The 15,563-nt window shown below is 35.4% G+C and overlaps 1 protein-coding gene and 1 long non-coding RNA gene across 4 annotated transcripts; both read right to left on the bottom strand.

Annotated features, from left to right (window-relative positions):
* Window positions 1–1,622: 1,622 nt before the first annotated feature.
* Window positions 1,623–9,067, bottom strand: LOC128880690 (uncharacterized). Its single transcript, XR_008457884.1, has 3 exons — window positions 8,873–9,067; window positions 8,520–8,726; window positions 1,623–6,870 (listed from the first exon to the last, which is right to left on the bottom strand). It is a non-coding gene; the product is annotated as an uncharacterized LOC128880690 (long non-coding RNA).
* A 541-nt stretch (window positions 9,068–9,608) lies between these two features.
* On the bottom strand, window positions 9,609–15,507 carry LOC128881469 (protein spinster). 3 transcript variants are annotated; one of them, XM_054132519.1, is made up of 10 exons: window positions 14,972–15,504; window positions 14,676–14,872; window positions 14,428–14,579; window positions 14,155–14,358; window positions 13,926–14,060; window positions 13,572–13,833; window positions 13,386–13,484; window positions 13,066–13,285; window positions 11,715–11,809; window positions 9,609–10,448 (listed from the first exon to the last, which is right to left on the bottom strand). In XM_054132519.1, the coding sequence occupies exons 1-9, from the start codon at window positions 15,177–15,179 to the stop codon at window positions 11,757–11,759; spliced, it is 1,530 nt and encodes a 509-aa protein (XP_053988494.1). In that variant the 5' UTR covers window positions 15,180–15,504; the 3' UTR covers window positions 9,609–10,448; window positions 11,715–11,756. The 3 variants fall into 3 exon arrangements, with proteins under 3 accessions (XP_053988494.1, XP_053988493.1, XP_053988495.1); XM_054132518.1 differs by lacking the exon at window positions 11,715–11,809 and having other exon boundaries at window positions 14,972–15,500; XM_054132520.1 differs by lacking the exons at window positions 9,609–10,448; window positions 11,715–11,809 and having other exon boundaries at window positions 13,083–13,251; window positions 14,972–15,507.
* Between the last annotated feature and the right edge of the window lie 56 nt (window positions 15,508–15,563).

Here is a 15,563-nt window from a genome sequence, read left to right as displayed (position 1 = left end):
TATAAACACACTGTAGGTCCTGAATAATTAATGCAGGATAAATAAATTCATATTCAAACCGTGACTTCTACAAAATATAATAAAATACTTTAGAATAATAGCGAAAAGACCTCCCGTGATTCCCTGTACGCCTGAAGAAGAACTTGATTGCAAGACCACTGTTCTTACTTTCCAATCTTGAATGTCTCCCTAATCAACAAATCCCTACAAATAATCGACACCCAGTACAGTGTGTCCAAATCGCGCGAGAATTTTGCATTGTATTTGCGCGCGACGTGTGCGCGTTTACATTTGCGTTTCACACAGAGAGACACGTCGCGCGACGAAATATCTGTTTCAGCTTGTTTCCTTTGTTATTCTGCTTTCGCGCGAATCGAGGTAAACAGAGCGTAAAACGTTCGACGCGATTGAAAAATTTTTCACGCGATTCACCGATCGATTTTCACACCTGCGAAAAGTTCGCGTTTATCTAAATGACGCTCTGCTTCGACGTTTTGTTAAAATCGTCCGCTAAATAAATCCATAGAGCTACCTTAAATAAAAAAAACCGATAGGACTAATGTCTTTATGTTTCCTCCGTCGTTCGATTCGTGCTCGCTCGTCGACGTAATAAATTATCGCAGTGGCTGGGCGAATGGTTAATGCCTCCGAGGGTGGTTTCACGGTGCTCCTACCGGGGCTACTTTGTCTTGCAGAAGAAAGTACCTTGCGAGGGAAAACCGCGGAACCGTGGTCGAGTGTTCTCTTCATTTCTTTTCTAGGTGTAGAAGAGGTCGCCCAGAGATACTTTGAAGAACACTGGGAACCTCTCCACTTTCGAGGAATAAATTTCTAAGGAAGATTTCGATTTAAAAATTAATCGTTTGGCAACGTTATTTTGTTAGAATTGAATATAAAAGTGTAATTTCTATTCTCCTTCCCTTTCATTTAATATAACTCTAATACCCTTCCCTTTCAAATGTAATATTTACTCTTTCAGTCGTTTTTATCTCTGGCCACCTTCAGCAATAAGTAGATGCATAATTCATCGACAGTAATAAGAAAAAGGAAAGTTATATTGAAAGGTAGTACGAACAAATATATTCAAAGGCGAGATATTGCATACCAGATTGGATTCCACTCTGTAACCACAATAAAAACCTGAAAAGTTGCTCTACCGGCTTCAAGAGTTATTGTAACAAACTCGTTGACAACTTTGCAGATAAATTATACGCTTCTACAGCACGGGAGTTATATTCTCGCGATTTTAAGAATTCATTCCTCGGAAACGGAAGGAAGGCGCTCTTTGCTACTTTCTGAAGTTGTCCTGGACCTCGTTCTCTACTTAGGAAGAATAAAATTAGTACGAAATTCGATGAGAATTTTAGTATTTAGCTAGAAGCATTTTAGTAACTTAACCCTTCAATGCCATAAGTTTTAAATTTGATACCGGACTTTTAAATCGAATTGTAAACTTGCAATTGGTTTGTTTTTAATATTTGGCTGTATGTATGTTACCATTGCATAATGTTCTTTTGAACAAAAGTTAAAGAAATAAACGTCAGCTGTCCAAATTGTTCAAATACTAAATACGTTGATAATTTTTTTCAATTTAATTTGGAAAATCAAGCTTCTAAGGGATAATTAATCAACGAATTTCAAACATGTAGATGTAATAAAAGATGTAAAACATGAGGAATATAGTACGAAGTATACATAAATTATCTTTAACAAAACATAAATTTTTTTAAAAATGTATTCATATTGAATGATTGGCCAACCGAATTCTCATTGAAAAGTCGATTTCTATCGCGGATTTCAGATAAATACTTATCGTCGTGCGACGGTATCGAACCTTGCATATTCTATTTACTCATTTATGCCAGATTACTGGAAAATTTATTGCATTCGGAGAACGCAAATCGTTTATGACGTACGGCAGATTGATTGAATTAATTACGTAAAGTTGACCAGGGAATACGTTAATTCGCGTATGTTTTGTTGGGACGTATTCGATTAATCGCTTGGAGAAATAATTGGAATTTCGAAATTAGGTCTTTGCTAAAATCTGTTCTAATCCTTTCCAAAGATAATTACAAACTTTCGTTAGTAAGCCGTTTTTAATCGATGTCGTTACAGAGGAACATCCGCCGCTCGGTTTCACAATTAGTATGGATATGGATTATTGTAAAATTTATCGCAACTTGGGTGACATTAATGGTTTTCGAGACACGTCCGGTTGATGTAATAATTATATAGAATCCGGCGGTGAACTCGTCAAATTTTACACATTTCCATGGACGTTTTAATTAAATACTCAAAAAGTAATTGGAATATCGAAATACGAACTTTTCTGGAAACCTTATCGAAGCTATCTATTAAATATTGTGATTTTTATATCGAGAGGTTTCAAATTGATGCTGTTTTATATTAACACTAAAACCACCATATCTCGTATCTCTTGTAGTTCCTCCCTATAACCCGAACGGGGCTTTACGTTAATCTCATTTGCATAAAGCTTATCGCCAGAGAAAAGATATTCTTCAATTGCACGAAGTATCATAAACATAGAGAAGTTTCTCCCATGAATGTTCTCGCGTTAATAAAGATTAGCTCTCATTGGTAAGTTTAATGCACGGAAATTCTACATCTTTGTTCTATGCTTGCGCTATATTTCATGTTTCTCCATGGGAAAATAAAGTCGACGATGGTAATGGCGTACGTAAAAGGATTGCGTGACCGAGATTACGAGTTCGAGATGACGAGGATGAAAACGGACGATAAATCTGAAGGAAAAATAGACTTTGGAAAATTCCGAAAGCAAATCTGTTTGAATATGGAGGATGACCTAAAACGAGTATCGACGAATTTAGCTTGGGCCCTATATACATAGATACCGAACTTTAATGCATGTAAAGTTAAATCTATCGATGCTTTTGTTTGAATCGCCATATAGAAACAATATCTCTCAAATATTTTGTTATTTATTGAGCCTTTTGAAAAAAAAACGTTGCTTTCGAAGCAATTTATTTTTGAGAAAACGACGAACGAAAGTTGGAATTCGACATTGATCTTCGTAATTGTTTAATATGAACACACTTTTCGAAGGCAACGAATGCTTTTCAATATCGCCTTTTCGTCGATTCGCAATATTTGCAGTAACGATGAATATTGCACGAAAGATAAATAAATCAGAAACCTATTAAACGCGTGATTATATTTGCTCTTTCTGTAATACATAATCAACGTCAATGGAAACATTGAAATAAAAATAACGTTTACTACGCGTACGCGGTAACTTTGTAAAAATCGTCGAGAAATATTCGTTCTTTCGCTACGGTCGAAAGTGGAGTATAATATTTTCCATGGAAGATTTCCTAGCAATTTTTAATGAAACTTTGGAGTATCCTGTTTATCGATACCATGCAGCGTCGTGTCTACGAATTGACAGGGCATTAAAATGTTTCACACCGGTTCGCTTCAAGTTAAATTTACGTCAATAAAATAAAAATCAAAGTTGCTTTTCTCTCAAACGAGGCAGATCAGCGGAGTCTTAATTAAAATCTTCATTGCGTTCCGCGGTAATTGCACCGTGAGGAATACGGTTAATAGTCTTACACCTGTATCAGACTTACAAGTATCAGGAATATTTACATTCAAAACGATATGTACTAATGTGTATATTAGTACCAATATTTCAATATTTATATAAGCGAATATTCAAGGCGATAGCGGACAGTGCCTATTTAATTCAGCTCAAAATTGTATAAAAAGTAAACCCAGTTTATCGTAAATAATGTTTACTTGGATCACCATTAATTACTTAGTTCCACCATTTCATAACCACCATCCAGAATCCCGTTAATTTTATATTATTATTAAAAAGGAGATAATTACGATGAGTGACTCGATACTCAAATGAAAAAATAAAAAGCTGTGCTAGAAATGTTATGAAACTTTCTCAGCAAACTGTACGTGGACCGTTCTTATTGGATTCTCAATTGGTCGTATTATACAATAGAGGGTTAAACAACAAAATTGGTTAATTATGTGGTTGCTGGAGAGGAAGCAAAGCAGTTGTCTTGAATTCTCAACAAACGAATCAGAGCTCAACGGAGCTCCTGTCGAAATTAAGAACACCGAGCCGCTGGCTTTACCTATTTAATCTGTGCTTCGTTTTCAGGGGATTACCCGAAGACGGTGGGTTATCTCTGCTCGTTTGTAAGGCTTAACAAAATAATTTGTCTACCGCCTCAAAGACGAGCTTCTTGATTCTCGTTGGACAAATCTAGCAGAATATGTACAGCTGAGAACTTGGCGAACCCTAAACATTTTAGAATTTTCTAATCCAAGGTGAGGAGTCACTTTCAACCTGAAGACTTTCTTCTTTAAAGAATAATTAGTCTTGTTTACTTTACCACATATTAGGTATCTTTAGATATTTTCTAAAATTCCCAAGTATACTCTTCCTACCATTAGTCATTACCTTGTATTTAGGTATTCCTCGTGATCGTGTGCCCGTTAGGACAGTAAGCTGATTACACATGTATTCCTTGCGGGGGACTTGTTATGCAGCGAACATGGCGTACGTAATGAAGATTTTAATTAAGACTCTACCCATGTACCTCGTTAGGAAGAATTGGATTTAAACTTCATCCACAGTTGTAATTCGCCAGCGATGATATCAATATTGATCAGTGGCAACCGAATGTTCGGAAACAAATTGCTCCAGAAAGTACAACGATGAACTTCCTTCTTTCATTTATTTTTACCTCTTACCTCCGGGATGCAAATTTCAAACGATAACACTAGAATAACTATTATCGTAAATCCAAGGCGGAATAGACTTTGGAGTAGCTCCGAAAACGAGTTTCTTCGCAGTTTCTACCAATTACTGCTGCAATCGCGTTATTTAAACATGAAATCGACCCTGAATTCACGAACGGTTTGGATTGATTACATACCGCGAGGTTTCTGTTCACCTTATACAACCACTTTTAGAATTATTTCTCTATAGATACCATTTCCTGAGCCATTTTCGTTACAAGAATTAAAAGAGCATTTTTATATCATTTTTACGTTGACGATAAGGGGTTATCGTTTATACTTTTAATAATTATTAGACTGCGGATTTTATACACTTACGTATTATGGTACAGTAATATGGTAGAGTAATACAACAAGCAAAAAATATACATAATGTATGTTGAATATATTCTACGATTAATATAATAATATTGTTTCGTTTTGCATAAGTGCACATGTACTATATTAGCCTTGTATCATAAATGCATCAAATTCGCAGTCTAATAATTACACGTATATTTTATACTTTATCTCAATCCCCTCGATAGGAAACGCGAATGCCAAGAATGTTTCTCCAGAGAATCGAATTTAATTCGCGGAGTGATCGCGCTGGTCCGTTCAAGAAGAAACGTCTCCAGTGGAACAGACGGTTCATTTCACCTAACGAGACGAAATTCAAGATTCGTATCGCAAAGGTTACGTGCTCCTCGTCGTTTCGACGAAAACCCTCCCGCTTTATTCGTCTAGGCGAAACGTCCAACAGGAAACCGTAAATGCGCGACCGATCTGTTCGAAATTTATGACCGTGGAGGGAGTATTGCTTTTATTGTAAAAACCACGCGGATAAGAAACGAAGAGAGCTGTTCGATGAGCGATGAGCTCCTTCGAGCCACCGACTCGAATCCGAGAGAGAAACATTTTTCAGGCAAATAGCATGGAAAGATCGTCCACCGCGACCTTTCCTCAAAGCACCGAACGGTCTAGCATAAAAAAAAAAAAAGAGTTCGTAACACGATTTATCATCTCGATACCGGCTGTCGAAGTTCGCCTTTGCAGAAAGAAAGTTTCTTAACTTGATTAGTTCTCCCTAAACCGTTTACGAGACGAGGTAAAGTCGGTTTGAAGTCTGGGGACACTTTTAGTATCCCAGAATGGTCTTCGTTTAAATATTCATTCTGTGTGTACGACAGGATTGACTTTCTTTCTGGAAATTCTTCTTTCATCGTGAGAGCTTTCGTGTGTTGGAGACGTTCCTTGGAGTCGCTTTGACATCCATAAATATACAATAAAATTATTTTATATATATGTAACTTGGTATCTTGGCTATTAAAATGGGATTATCATACTACCATCGAGACCAATTTCTATCAAAATTTGACGAGGTTTGAGATTGAGCTTAGGTAGGCTAAATTAATTCGGTACTACGTTAGAACGGTTCAAATTAGAGAAAAGTGGAGCAGATTAGATTGAATTCCAAGCCACGAAAATTTAGCATAATAAAGGAGATTGCCCCGCGTTAGGTCTGAATTTCAATTGCGACTGACACTGAGACTGGTATATTCGTTCTCGAGGAGCAACATTTTATGAGCATTCATCATTGGATTAATCGTCGCATCCAATAAAGAACTTCCTCTTACGATGAACATTCATCGCGGAGTACCATTACGACAAATAGAGAAAAGAGGAACTAATGGAGCGTGGTCTTCGGAGGATCGAAATGCAAGATTTTGTGGCGAGGAGGTCAAAGAAAATCGTGTACGAGTCATTTCGCGCCACATCGATCACGTTTGGCCTAGATGTCAAGGATTTTGTTCACGGTAAAACATCCTTGGTGTACCTACAAAAATTGAAGTGATTTCAGCCATCGATCTCCCATTCTAAAAACGATTGAAAAAAAAAAACGCAGACTCTCGAAAGAGATTACAATGAAATTTCAGCGAAACCTATTTACCTGTGCCAGAAGAACATTTCTACGTTGAAGAGGTTTGCTGTTCTAAAGTCGAATTTCAGTAGTACAGCCGGCGACATAGCGCGACGCCTGGCCCTAACCGTCGCGTGGTAAAAGTTCCCGAAAGCTGGCAGAAACTAAAAGCAAGAAAAGGAAAGCAAATTATTCTAAAAAAACAAATATTTTCGAGGGCGATGTACTACTTGGGAACAAAAATAAAGTCCTAGCCCGCCGCGTGATGAAATAATGGAGGAACAACACGCTGCGGGCGTATTCGTACGTATTCAGGAATGTTCCTCGCTTATGAGTCGGTTCGCGGTTCTCCGAGGATGCCCAAAGACAAACAGCGACGAGCGAGTCGGAGAAGGACCGATGTTACGCATGGAAAGGCCCTCGAGCTTCGTCGACCTAGAAACGGTTTACCGTCTACGTCAATGCCGAGCAAAAGAGAACGGACGATCGGAGAGAGACGCAGGGACTTTTTAAAGCTGACGATAAAAGAAAGGATCGGCCATCTTCCTGCGTCGAGAGTCTCGCCAAGTGTTATTTTAGAATTAAGGGCAACTGCCACCCCGGTGCTCGTAAACTCCGAACGCTGGACGATATGAAAAAACATATATCACAGAGCCTAGCTCGTTGAAAGTGATCCCAGGTCTTCAACAGGTGAGGGGTGGGTGGGTGGGTGTCCAAAATGTTTCGAGAGCCTCGTTCGAAGTTTGATTCGAGAAACTTCCCGCGCTCGGGAAGTGAACTTGAACTTAGGACGAGGAACAAGATTTGCAGGAACAATAAACAATGCATCCATGATAAAGTCGATGATAAGCTCGCGATTAAGGAAATTGGCGGTCGAACTGAGTCCAATGTAAAATTTTCTTTGGGAGTTAATTCCAAGGTGATTAAATGCTGTTGACTGGAAGAAAATTACTTTTGTTAGATACACGTGTTGGAATTGTGCTGGAGAGGGGTGTAGAGTTACTCATAATTTACATACTTTCAAGGATGGACATGGGACAAGAAAAAGTTGAGAACTACTGGGCTAGAGAATCATCGAAATCACGTGTTGATGTGTCAAATCAAAACTGATCAAAACTTTTTTTCGTCCGCCTCGCAATGGATGAAGAAGGATCTCGATTTCCCTTTGTTTATTTGCCTCGAGTCACCTTGCCCAACTCGGTTGCACTCGCTCTACCGCACACGTTCATCTCATACTCTTCAAGTGTTGGGTCTTAACTGGTAAAGTAACGTTAAAGTGACCAGTTGATCACACTATCCTTCTAAAGTAGTTGCTCGCTTTAACAAGTACTTACTTCATTGAGAACCTTTCTCGCGTCATCTAGAAAACTCATGAATTGCCATAAACTCCTTTTCACAGTAAGAGAAACGATGAAAATGTCTCCATTCGCGAGAAACGATTGCGAGGCACCGTTTCCGTATAAATTCTCCGCTTCTAAATGGGGGATTCCCTGAAATTGGACTAACGATCGTTCACGGTTCGCGGGAAAGCAATTTTCAAGCGTGACTTTAGTACGAAAACTTTTGATTTATTCGGTAGAAGTTTTGCCTCCTTTTATCGAGATAATGAAGCGGAATATTAAAGAGGTCACGAGTTAAATTTAATGCGACGGAAAATTAGGAAAATGAAAAAATTACATTTAACCTAGAAGGGTAGCAGTCTCTTGTGCGAGAAGGACGCTACATAGTAAACCGCCATTCAATGTGATGCACGTGTGTTCATATTCACGGAAATGAACTCTAAACTAGTAACGGAATTTATAAGTTATCTTACCTGGTAGTGAAAAGTGGCGTAGAATTCGATCTTCGTTCACGATGAGGCGACATCGATTAAATAATGGATTTATCTAAATAAGTGCTTTGCCTGTCTCCGTTTTGACCTTCTCCAGTGGTTTCTACGAAATGTTCATAATCGCGACGTTTACACTAAAAATCAATGGAACGACGAAACCGACACGACCCGTTGGTAATCCGTTTTCCACTGAAACCATTAGCCAAAATTTGAAAATTGCCGATCATGATTGAACTACTCGCGTCGGTTGTTAACCGTAATCTCCCAATCAGCATTTCCCGCGTCCCTCTAGCGCGCACTAACGCAAACATTGCGTTTCCAGAAACTCTACAGACCTCTAAGCTTTATTTAGAACTTTTAGTGCGAAAATTTAGAGCACGAATCTCCAGACATTCTTCCTTCGTTATAAAACACCTTGAAACCTGCAAAGCAACACAGACAGCGTAAAATAGAATGTGACTGACGCTATGCTTTTAAATTTCGTTATGCATTGTCGATAATGGCGCTTTAATGATGCTTCCATTGTTGATAGTGGCGCCCTAATGATGCTTGCATTGTCGAACTATCTTTGAAAAGGATTACCATCTCTGGATCACTGGCAGATAGTACTATCAATGACTACCAGTGGCGTTGACTATCACTTCCAGAGCCCTAAAGGACCAAGATTTGAATTCAACGAAAGGAAGGTGAACATGCGTTGTTTTATCGCTTGTAAAAGTTTGATTCAAACGCTTTAAAAGTGTTTTGTATGGCTGATTCATAAAGTTCGTTTAAAATCCATTTTATTATAATTTGTTATCTGCAGTCACACATTTTCGAGCGGCTTATGGGTTTTTTGAAGATGTCCAAGTAAATGGAGGCGGCATTCTATCCGTAACGAACTATTGTTTACGTATGTTTTGCATTGTGTAGAGCACGTAGAGCTCTCGACAAGCGACTTATCTTTGTCAAATATTAACATTGTCAACGCAATCTTGGTGTACCGTAGAACGTATTTCTGTTTCCAAGAGAGAATCATTAAAATACGTAAGACGTGACACAACTTTTTACGATAGTCTCATACCTCGATAATAAATAAATATTATTCCAATGTTTATTGGTTTACAAAATTACAATACTCTTGTTATATACAAAGAATCATATAAATATTAAAGTAATTTTATTATCATTCTTTTTTTAAAAATAATTCCAGATCTCTTTATGAACTTAGAGTATACTTCGATTTATATTTACTCTTCGAGGGAAGTAATTATGCTTTTGGATAAAAAAGAAATTCTATTATTTTTGTTGTATACATAAGGCCTGTAAATTAAATATAACGTATAAAATTAAAAATAACATTAAAGATAGAATAATAAATTTCGTAAGTACCGAAATGTTTAATACTAAAAAGTCCACATAATTATCTATTTCACGTTCGAAATGTATTCGAGAGATGTTTATTTTACAGCCTACACACAAGAATAGCGCATTTTTGTCGAACGAATTCTACTATAAAAATATAATATGCAAAAGTACTATCATACAGGCTCTTATTTAATACCTTCAATCTAATTAAATGTATTCCCCACCAAGTTTAATACATCTGTACATTATTAACAGAACTATCTATCCGAGGATAGTTACAAACTATCGAAATTCTTAAACTTTTCTTTGTCGTAAACTTCCATGCCCTCAAAACATTTTATCTTTATGTCAATAACACAATTAACGATTGTAAAGCAAAAGCAATCTGTTCGATTAAAATATTTTTCACGACAGCTGCAATACATCACAGTACATAATTTATTTGCTGTAATTAATTATTGCAAAATACTTAAGGTATGTCCGATCACGGTTTATTCGCATCGTCTTGTGACTCATTTTCAACTTCGTCGTTACATATACACACCGAGTCTGAAATATTTCCACCTAAAACAAAATATGTTCATGAGTATGTAACACTACATTGTGTTTGCTCCGTATAGAGGAAAATGAGCGGTAACTTGTTTCGACGGTATCATACGAATAATGTAATCCAAATTTATTCAAAGATAATATTACTTTCTTTAATATCGCAAAATTTAATTTTGTATAGGTGAAAAGCTGTTTCTAAGAAATGTTCCTTCCCCTTAAAATAGATTATAGTAATCACAAAGAAACAACAATCACCACATTATTTTAAAAATGGTTTATAAGATCAACCACAACTACTAAACATCTAACAGACATCATTACAAAAAACCATCTAACACTTCCAACCTGTAACATTATAATCCATTTAACTTTTTTAATCAGTATAAAACTGATTCAGTCTTGGCATACTACAAAGTTATTATATAATAGTACCACAAAAAATGAAGCACAACAATCTAAAAGGGTATTAAATTCAGTGTTAGTATTAAATAGATACTGTTGCCTATAGCACCTTACATGCAACTAATTACCGTGCAGAAACAACAAGGCAGTTCTAAATTGTGTTTACGTGAAGTGATGGAAAATTGTTTTTGTTTTAGTAGGCAAGCTTCATCAGTTTTTATCTGACTCATAAGACAGACATACGATGATAAGGCAGAAGCTATAATATTAATCTCACACATACTCGTACAATGTTTTGATGCACCCAATTAATAAAGCAATAAAATACAATGAAATATTAGCGTTATCGTTGGAAACTCTTATTCAGTTTTAAAACTGAATGAAGGGACCAATAATAAAACAAAGATAAAAAATCGATAGTTAAAGAGTGTTGTTCCCACTGGAACAAAATTAAGCAGGACAAACGAAAAATATAAGAGAATTGTAATTTACATAAATCAATGTAAATTAAACAAAATTCACTCGATAATCAATTTAAGTATTTCATAGTTATTACAGCTTCCAAGTTTTGTCGATAAAGTTTGAATTAATGTAAATAATAAAAATAAAACATTTCAATTTCTAATTAATTTATAATGTGGAAATGGAAAATATAAATTTTAAGAGATTTTAAACTAACAAATTATTGTTAACTACAAAAGGACTAACATTCAACTTATACTTTTGTTACGATGTTTCAGTTCATAATCGATCGATATGATTGAATATTAATAAATAAATATTATTTTAGGTATTGAAATAATTTTTCGAAAAGAAATATTAAACTGACTATCGTAATATATAAAAAGAAATATGAAATCATGAAAATAAATTATGTACCGGGTATACAGCACACTATCAGGGAAGGCCCAGTGATGTGATTTATAAATGCGTTGATTCAGCTTGCCCATTATTCTTAGTATCTAGATATTTGTCTGCAAGAAAGATGTTTGCATATTATACAAAATTAACTCCATATACATTCCACACTAGGCCACATAAGATACTATATCGAGTGATATACTGTATACAAGGTTTAACATTTTTCAGTAGGGTTCACCATTCTCATACTTTATTTACAACTTCGTTTTGGAATTATGAAAGGAAGCTATTAAAAAAAATTAATTAAAATTATAAATAGTAAACCCTTTTCGAAGCGTCCAAATAAAGTAAAAATCATATATGTATTCATGTTTTTAACACAGAATTAAACTACGTAACTTTTGCCTTTATTTTGGAAAATGTTTTGTTACTATGTAGATCGTAAAGTGTTTTAACATATTAAGCACCATACTTATGATGATTGCATTAAAAAATAAACTAGAGGAAAATGTGCTTTTTTTGACGATAATGTAACAAAGCTGTCACTTTCAGAGAAGTAATCGTATGAAATATTAATAATTAATAATAATTGAAATATGAAATATTAACAAGTTAAGCGCCGAAAATAATAGAAGAAATAAGAAACAAAGGGACAACTTTGTTATCATCACCCCTTTATTTTTTTAATTGCTTATTACTAGACATTCTTAATGTTTTATATATGTTTTCGCTTTGGTTTCGTTATTCGACAAGTTTTATAATTGCATTGCATTTATCAGACAGATTCTGGCGCTTAACATGTTAAAAAAAATGAAAGTGCGATACCTCCTTACTTTTGACCCCACACTTTGTCCATTTAATTCCAAACTTGAGAATAATTCATGCACTGTGCAAAAATAATTAAATTTTAATTAAACCATTGAATTTATTATTTGATATTCCATATTGATTCACCGTCTTAAAATATTATAATAATAATATTATTAGTGACAGCTCTGAAGAAATTAAAATTGTAATAGCGTGCAACGTTTTCCTCTATAATTATTATTCGTGCTTAACATTTTTTAATTAAAGATTGATAATCTTGGGGGTAATATGTTACTGCATATATGTATATATATAAGCGATAGTGCGTTATGGTTCTTACAATACCTACGTTATTCTTGCAAAAAGTGCTTCCGATACAAGGCAATTAAAAACTTCTTCAAAAACAACATTGTGAAATTTGTACTAAATTCTATATACATATATATAAATATATATGTCAAACATCAAGCTGTATTAGTAGCGACTTCCATACGAACATGCAAATAAGATGCCAAGACAAAGTCTTTTCGGTCTTCGAATGTTTGCATGTAGCGTCACTTACCTGCGATTGTTAGATCGACTAACGTTTTATCCTTCTGTATGTGCAACGCTGTAAGGAAGAAAAACAGACTTCCAATGACTTCTATGAACATCGTCATGAACAATGCATATTGCAAACTGCGAAATTCGACGAGCGTATCGGGAGCGTCGGTTGGTGTTGGTTTCATTTGACTATGAATAGCCAAGTCTGGAAGAAGAATCGTTTTCAGTCCTTCGGATAACTGAAATCAATCAGTAAAATTGTGAATCGATAACGTAAAAAAATAAAATAAAATTTGGGAATGTTTTACTTAATTAACCAAATGGTCCATGGATATTTACCAAGCCAATAAGATAGGGACTTCCAGCATCTCCAAAAGCATGGGCAATAAGTATTTGAAAAGCCTCTGCAGTGGATCTCCTCGTGGGTATGACAACATACTGTAACATTCAAGTATAACAAGATTTCAAAAAATAATTTTTATCGAATATAGGAATATAATTGATTAAAATTTTTAATCGACGTACCAACAATATATCCGCCACGATGGACCAATTTAAATTCAACGATAATTGTCCAAAGAATATTAATGTGTAACATAAAACAGAATTTGTGTTGGCAGTTAGGGTTGCAAAGAATAATAATGGTGCGCTAATCAAAAGTCCCACTGCACATATTAGAGGATCAGCCTGCTGCCACCGTACTCTTAGCTTTTGGGCTAGTAATGAACCTAACGGTACTCCTATTAATCCAGATGCCATTCCTATTAATCCAAATTTGTATGCAACACTGAAAAATAAATAAATCCATAAATCCATAATAGTAAAAAAAGTTAATTATCGCTAATAGAAAACTGTAAATAAATTAAAAAAAAAACATACTCATCTGGATCAATGTTATGTCCATTGGGATGTAACGCAAATCCTAATTGCAAGAATGTTGGAGCCCACCAAGCTAATGCACCAGCAACAAAAGCTACACATGTGAATCCAGCAGTAGAGAGCATAAAGCTTGGACTGGATAGTAAACAAACATTATAAAGTGTAAAAATTTATAAATAAACCCCATTTCATATTAATTTACTTATTCAATGTTTACTTTAATATTTACTTTCTTAATAATGCCTTCACGTCGTTCGACCAAGTAGTGCTCGTCAAATGAGCTCCTCCTTCACTTTCACCTCTAATAGGGTCTCTTACTACTGTAAGTAATAAAATAATTGCAATTATACCTAATATAGGAGTGATACGCAAACCCCACTGCCATTCACCAGTAGCTCTTGCTGTTTCACCTCCTGTTATGTATCCTAAACCACTAAAAATTATATATACCTATTGATACATATTTACATATACATTACATGTACAATAATAGTTAAATTACCTTCCGACTGGTATCGCAAAATAAAATAGTGCAAGCATTTTAGACCGCACATCTTTAACAAACAAGTCACTTATTATTGTTGGAGCAATTGTGGAATAACTGGCTTCTCCTATGCCAACAAGAGCTCTGAACAGGAGAAACCATTCAAAAGTCTGAAATAATGTCATATAAATAAATTACTTAATTTACAATCTATACAAGATAAGTTTTATCTAAAATTTTTCATCCAAAAATACATGAAATATTACCTTCATATAGGAACCAATAAACGTCGTTAAGCACCAAAGAAACACACCACTACCCATTATAATCTTCCTATTGTAACGATCTCCTAAATACCCAAACACTGGTGCAAACACCATATAACTTAAGATAAATGCGGTTTGGAGCAATCCAGATTTACCATTGCCAATATTAAAATCATCTTTTATGTTCGTTAACACTCCTTCAATACAATAATATCATGAATTATCATTGTTTATGTATTACAAGTACTTCTTGATTGATGTTAATCACACGAATATTGGAGCAATGTAATACGTACCAGCAATCGTGAAACGATCCATATAATTTATAAGATTAACAAAACATAGCACGCAGACTGTGATCCAGTCGCGTCGACTGACAAGCCTGAGATCCGAAAACATTGTTCCTTTTATTCGTCTTTCTCGCGAGGTGTTCTGTGCATTTTCCGCGTTCACCATATGATAATCGTAAGTCGATACATTGGATGTAACTGCATCATCAGCCATGACTCGAAGTATTCGTAGCGGTGCCAAATGCTATTTACATTGGCACAAATTTTGTTCTTTTTCTAAACGTAACTTAACCTTCTTGTATCATGTCATAACCTTAAAAGGTTATGAGTCTGCGGTACAATATATTCCGTTGAACTGCAGTTGCAGTACCGCACTACCATTCCTAACAGATCACCGACACGTATCGACAATTGCTAACCGTAATACTACTACCATTTGTGCATACGATGAAATCATATTCTGCAACTGATAGACGCATCGTCTCATGCAACGTCATAGCATCACGCCATTTGTGTCAATACTTGTGTACCGATGTACGTGAGTGTACACAACAGTAGTACTGTAACAGTACGCCTATACGCAGTATATCAGTGTATG

The sequence above is a fragment of the Hylaeus volcanicus genome, chromosome 8 (assembly GCF_026283585.1).
Source record: "Hylaeus volcanicus isolate JK05 chromosome 8, UHH_iyHylVolc1.0_haploid, whole genome shotgun sequence".
NCBI lineage: Eukaryota > Metazoa > Arthropoda > Insecta > Hymenoptera > Colletidae > Hylaeus > Hylaeus volcanicus.
The sequence above is the reverse complement of the archived record's forward strand: the minus strand, read 5'-3'. Positions and strand labels throughout refer to the sequence as shown.

Bases quoted from the DNA above. Each gene is read 5' to 3' on its own strand.
- LOC128881469 (XM_054132518.1), bottom strand. From the start codon at position 15,179: ATGGCTGATGATGCAGTTACATCCAATGTATCGACTTACGATTATCAT. The intron at 14,061-14,154 runs GTAAATATTAAA...TTTACTATCCAG, and splicing joins GTGAAGGCATTATTAAGAAA to TCCAAGCTTTATGCTCTCTA. The intron at 10,449-13,065 runs GTAAGTGACGCT...ATTTTGTTTTAG, and splicing joins AGTCGATCTAACAATCGCAG to GTGGAAATATTTCAGACTCG.